The sequence below is a fragment of the Haliotis cracherodii genome, unplaced genomic scaffold (genome assembly GCF_022045235.1).
Source record: "Haliotis cracherodii isolate W230 unplaced genomic scaffold, xgHalCrac1.p SCAF_2, whole genome shotgun sequence".
Lineage (NCBI taxonomy): Eukaryota > Metazoa > Mollusca > Gastropoda > Lepetellida > Haliotidae > Haliotis > Haliotis cracherodii.
Window position 1 is genome coordinate 11,802,325 of NW_027266275.1, and position 5,547 is coordinate 11,807,871.

At 41.2% G+C, this 5,547-nt stretch overlaps 1 protein-coding gene across 1 annotated transcript; it reads right to left on the reverse strand.

The window, feature by feature from the left end:
- Positions 1–344: 344 nt before the first annotated feature.
- LOC139467445 (ice nucleation protein-like) lies at positions 345–5,195 on the reverse strand. The gene is made up of 3 exons (XM_071249000.1): positions 5,183–5,195; positions 3,672–3,752; positions 345–1,708 (listed from the first exon to the last, which is right to left on the reverse strand). Exons 1-3 carry the CDS (start codon positions 5,193–5,195, stop codon positions 345–347), a joined length of 1,458 nt encoding a protein of 485 aa, XP_071105101.1.
- Between the last annotated feature and the right edge of the window lie 352 nt (positions 5,196–5,547).

The window sequence follows — 5,547 nt, forward strand, 5'->3', positions numbered from 1 at the left end:
ACGGATGCATATGGTACAAGTCAAAATAGGGAATTGCATCGGACATAGTTTTTGTCGCTGATGCTTCATATTTAGAAATGTCCTCGACATGTCTATTTCAAAAGAAAACACAGGATGAAGGGACCAGAAGTGACAGACAGAAGTATATATTCACAAAACGTTTCATGTCTTCAACAACAATTGATGACATAATATATCAAAACCACAAGTTACACTAATATCAGTAGATGGTGTGAGAACCCTGCCCTGTCGGTAAAACCCCGTCCTGTCAGTAGAACCCTGCCCTGTCAGTAGAACTTTGCCCTGTCGGTAGAACCCTGCCCTATCGGTAAAACCCTGTCCTGTCAGTAGAACCCTGCCCTGCCAGTAGAACCCTGCCCTGTCAGTAGAACTTTGCCCTGTCGGTAGAACCCTGCCCTGCCGGTAGAACTTTGCCCTGTCGGTAGAACCCTGCCCTGTCGGTAAAACCTTGCCCTGTCAGTAGAACCCTGTCCTGTCGGTAGAACTAAGCCCTGTCGGTAGAACCCTGCCCTATCGATAGAACTTTGCCCTGTCGGTAGAACCCTGCCCTGTCGGTTGAACCCTGTCCTGTCGGCAGAACCCTGCCCTGTCGGTAGAACCTGCCCTGTCGGTAAAACCTTACCCTGTCGGTAGAACCCTGTCCTGTCGGTAGAACCCTGCCCTATCGGAAGAACTTTGCCCTGTCGGTAGAACCCTTCCCTATCGGTAGAACTTTGCCCTGTCGGTAAAACCCTGCCCTGTCGATAAAACCTTGCCCTGTCAGTAGAACCCTGCCCTGTCGGTAGAACCCTAACCTGTCGGTAGAACACTGCCCTGTCGGTAGAACCCTGCCCTGTCGGTAGAACCCTGCCCTGTCGGTAAAACCTTGCCCTGTGGGTAGAACCAAGCCCTGTCGGTAGAACTAAGCCTTGTCTGTAGAGCCAAGCCTTGTCTGTAGAAGCAAGCCCTGTCGGAAAAGCTAAGCCCTTTCGGCAGAGCCCTGCCCTGTCGGTAGAATCCTGTCCTGTCGGTAGAACCCTGTCCTGTGTGTAGAACCCTGCCCTGTCTGTAGAACCCTGCCCTGTCTGTAGAACCCTGTCCTGTCGGTAGAACCATGCTCTTTCAGCCGAACCCTGCCCTGTCTGTAGAACCCTGTCCTGTCGGTAGAACCCTGTCCTGTCTGTAGAACCCTGCCCTGTCTGTAGAACCCTGTCCTGTCTGTAGAACCCTGTCCTGTCGGTAGAACCATGCTCTTTCAGCCGAACCCTGTCCTGTCGGTAGAACCATGCTCTTTCAGCCGAACCCTGCCCTGTCTGTAGAACCCTGTCCTGTCGGTAGAACCCTGTCCTGTCTGTAGAACCCTGTCCTGTCTGTAGAACCCTGCCCTGTCTGTAGAACCCTGTCCTGTCTGCAGAACCCTGCCCTGTCGGCAGAATCCTGTCCTGTCGGTAGAACCCTGTCCTGTCGGTAGAACCCTGCCCTGTCTGTAGAACCCTGTCCTGTCGGTAGAACCCTGTCCTGTCGGCAGAACCCTGTCCTGTCGGTAGAACCCTGTCCTGTCGGCAGAACCCTGCCCTGTCGCTAGAACCCTGCCCTGTCAGTAGAACCCTGTCCTGTCGATAGAACCCTGACCTGTCGGTAGAAGCCAGTCCTGTCGGTAGAACCCTGCCCTGTCGGTAGAATTCTGCTCTGTCGGTAGAACCCTGCCCTGTCGGTAGAACCCTGCCCTGTCGGAAGCTGAGTTTATCACCGGTTTCTCTACTTATATATATATTCAATCCGTATACAGACTTCCTAAACTGTTGATATCTTATGAGAACAAATTATAAAATGTATGTATTGATATTTGTTATCAATTGACAGTCCATTGTAAATCTAACGAGGGAAGAGGCTTATAAATTATTGTATCATTTTTTAAATACATAACAGTATCGCCCTTAATCATCAGTGATTTAGACCACGTGTACTTGTGTATGAAAAGTTGTGTAAATGCATTAATGTAGGTGACCTATGTTGAATATATCCCCTAGTGTGAGTCATGCAATTTATTTTCAAACATCTTACTCAAACGTTCACTCAAAAGTCAATACATTGATTGTTCACAACTCGGAATTCCATTCTTTGTCAGTGGCGAACAGAATCATTTGTAGAGTCACAAGAGGGATCCTGACAAATGTAAATTTCTAGAGATCAAGGAAATAGTTTTTACAACCAATGTTGTAAAAGTATGAAATTATCGATGATTAAAAATAATGTATAACATTTGGAAATAATTGTAAATCAATACCAAAACGACAGAACCACTAGAGCATTGCTTGTGATTCTAAGCCAGGTTAGATTTTATCGCCTATCGCTCAGTTCTTCGATGCCATAATATTTACAAATGGATTGGTAATGAGTCCTTTATTTGTATTTAATGCAGTTTACATGGATCCGGATTTCTAAACCGGTGCATAAAACTCCTGATATTACCCTGATAACATATTATCGATACTGATTCGAGGGTTCCACATTTTATGAACCAAATATTTCCCAAACATTGCATATAATGGTTGTTAGATAAAGCAGTGGGGATATATATTTTGTTCCAAACTACGAACTTATGGCAATAGAATATCTGAAGGAGTGAAAAAAAACACTTTTATAAACGCAGGCTTCTTAAAGTCACCCCGGGGCATTATTGATGTCCATCAATGACATTTTATCTCACTCATTTTGTCGAGGCTTGATGGTTTGTTTTTGTGTGTGTGTGTGCGTGTGCGTGTGTGTGTGTGTGTGTGCGTGCGTGCGTGCGTGCGTGCGTGTGTGTGTGTTTTTCGAAACACGTGATGCATTCACAACATAGGTACATGTACACTCTGGTAAAACGGAATTTACACACTTATATTACCTATTATTTCTTATGTGTTTCTAACGGTGCTCTGCATATTTGTGTCGCTTGAGATTTCAAACGTGGTGCTATTTCCAATAATGTCTAATGGTGGTATCTAACAACGATGACTTAAATATTTGACTACATAAATCACTGACTTGAAACATGGGCCACATTTGCCACATCGAACCCTTACTATTGAAGCCTGAAATGTTCTTTTAGCTTGGCCACCTAGCACAGATACATCAGGCAAATCCTGTCCTAGGACAATAAATACTAAATTCAAGAAACACGATTTTCTATATTGCTATAGTTACTCTGTCAGGGCTAGCTGCAAAACCAGATAATTCTTCTAATTAAATCTATAAGCCTAAATGTTTTTTTTTGTTTTTTTTAGTTTTTATTTGTCTGTTTTTTGTTCGTTTTTTTTGCAAGAATGTAATATTTGTGACTTTTCTTCAAATGTCTGAATGTAAACATTTTTTGTCAAGTAGTTTCTGGGATAATAAATGCTTTCCGATTAAATCCAAGGCCCCCACCAGATTATCAAATAGTCGGTCCCTAATATGTTTCGGTGTGTGAGGGGCATGTTTACAAGCAAAACAAAAACTTACCCTGATCGTAAATATTAAATAAATGAGGGCTACCTGTTCATGGGTTAACACTGCATGGTGAACGCGCATACTTTAGAACTGTATTTTTCATATAATCTTTGACAGAAATATCCACACTTCAAATGAAAACTCTGCGTTAATGGTAACAACGATTCATATAACAAGCGACGCCATGACAGTGTCACCTGCTCCCCGGCGATACCTGAGGTCAACTTGACATCCACGCCACGCCTTCTCAGTTACCGGTGTAGACCAGGGATGTTCTCCTGGAAATTCAACTCATGCGTGGATACTGAGTTGAATTTTTACAACAATAATTCACGCGTGCGAACCAAGGATGCGCCAACAATCGAAATGACTGTTAATGATGTATCTTAATACCGGGATGAAATGAGAAAATTATATTAAATTATGTTAAATAAATGAATTTCCTTATCTGAATGCGTGTTAAACCTTTCATAATCCAAAAATATCAAATAAGTTTTTATTTTTGAACTTATTACGAACTCAGCGTTAATGGACATATATGTTCTTTCTAAGAGATAAGTATTTCCTACTCCATGTTTGTCGAACGTTATTCGCGGTACACCCTACGTATACATATATACTAGACTAACATTTAGTCTCTGAAATGAACATATCGTACATAGAAAAACAGTTGTTCAGTTATCTTAATAAAAATAAAATAAAAAGGAGCCCAGTGACTCTCTTCATTACTGCAGTGATCTAGACTTGCCAAACATTATAGACTTGCATGGGCTGTATTTGATATATATTTGTATCAGGGTCTGTAAGACAGACTATATATATACCTTCATTGCTGTATATATGTACCTCTATTTTAACAAAGTGTATTATACGCGTTTCGAAATTAACAAATCAATTTAAATTCCAGTTGGTATATTTGCAACTACTACCAATATCTACACTGGTGTGTTTAATCATTAATAAAAGTCCCTCAATGATAAAACGACAGTGATGTATGATTAGATATTACGTCAATACCCAAGGCTAACCTTCGGAAAATATGTGCCACCAATTTTCATTACAAGAATTGCGATCACATTCCTGCAGCTGTCAGCGGTATCCTGTGAATGGTATTCCGCCCCAGGCACGCTATGTACATATCGGTAATACCTTTGACGCGAGTTAAGCTGAGATTATACATATATAGAGCACATACATACAGAGTCTCACACCACTGGACTTTATAACACCTTCCACCTGCAGGCTGAACAGGGCCTAGTCAAATATAGGACGTTGTGTCTGGACACGTCCGACTGTTACCTGGTCACATGTTAAAATTGATTAATGGCATGTTGCTTAGCTTTTCTAAGTTTGAATATGAAACATGACCAAAGACATGCATTTTTGTGATCGATATAATATTTTTCAGCTGGGCCCCGTTCCACAAAGCGATTGTCGTTTTATAACTCGTAAGGCTTTATCCACAAATTGAACTCTTCAGAAGTAGACTTAAACAATTAAAATACCACTAAGGGTTGTTATATTTGGGTTTGTATTTTGTCATTAATGTTGCTTAAAACATGACAATTAAATTCTTTCTTCATACTTTATGTATACAAAGGAATCGTGATTTTTTAACTATCTAGGAGTTTAAACTTAGAAATGCATGAACAGTATTCGCTCGTAAATCATTCATACTATTTCTGGAATAATGTTCACATGTACATACGTTTCACTGCCATTGCTATTTTAATGAACAAATAGAGGAAAACACTTTAAACAGATAAGTTAGGTGCTCGAAACATCCTGGCAGATATAATCTGATGCACTTTTGAAAGTACCAAAGCACCCAATTTCTATTTTGGACTCTTGAGTAGTTCAGACAAATTTCCCTTTAATACCACATATATCAATTAGCATATATGTAACTAAATATCTACTCCCACATATAGATGCGCACGCCCTGACGCCAGAACTCATCTATATGATGAACGGGAAGACCTAGCCTTTATGTGAACCCAACACAACACTGAATTATATCCACTGCTTGGATTATTAGTGTTGTTGTTGTTGTTGTCGTTGTGGTGGTGGTTG

Bases quoted from the DNA above. Each gene is read 5' to 3' on its own strand.
- LOC139467445 (XM_071249000.1), bottom strand. The intron at 1,709-3,671 runs GTGACACTGTCA...TTCTACCGACAG, and splicing joins CAGGTATCGCCGGGGAGCAG to GGCAGGGTTCTACCGACAGA.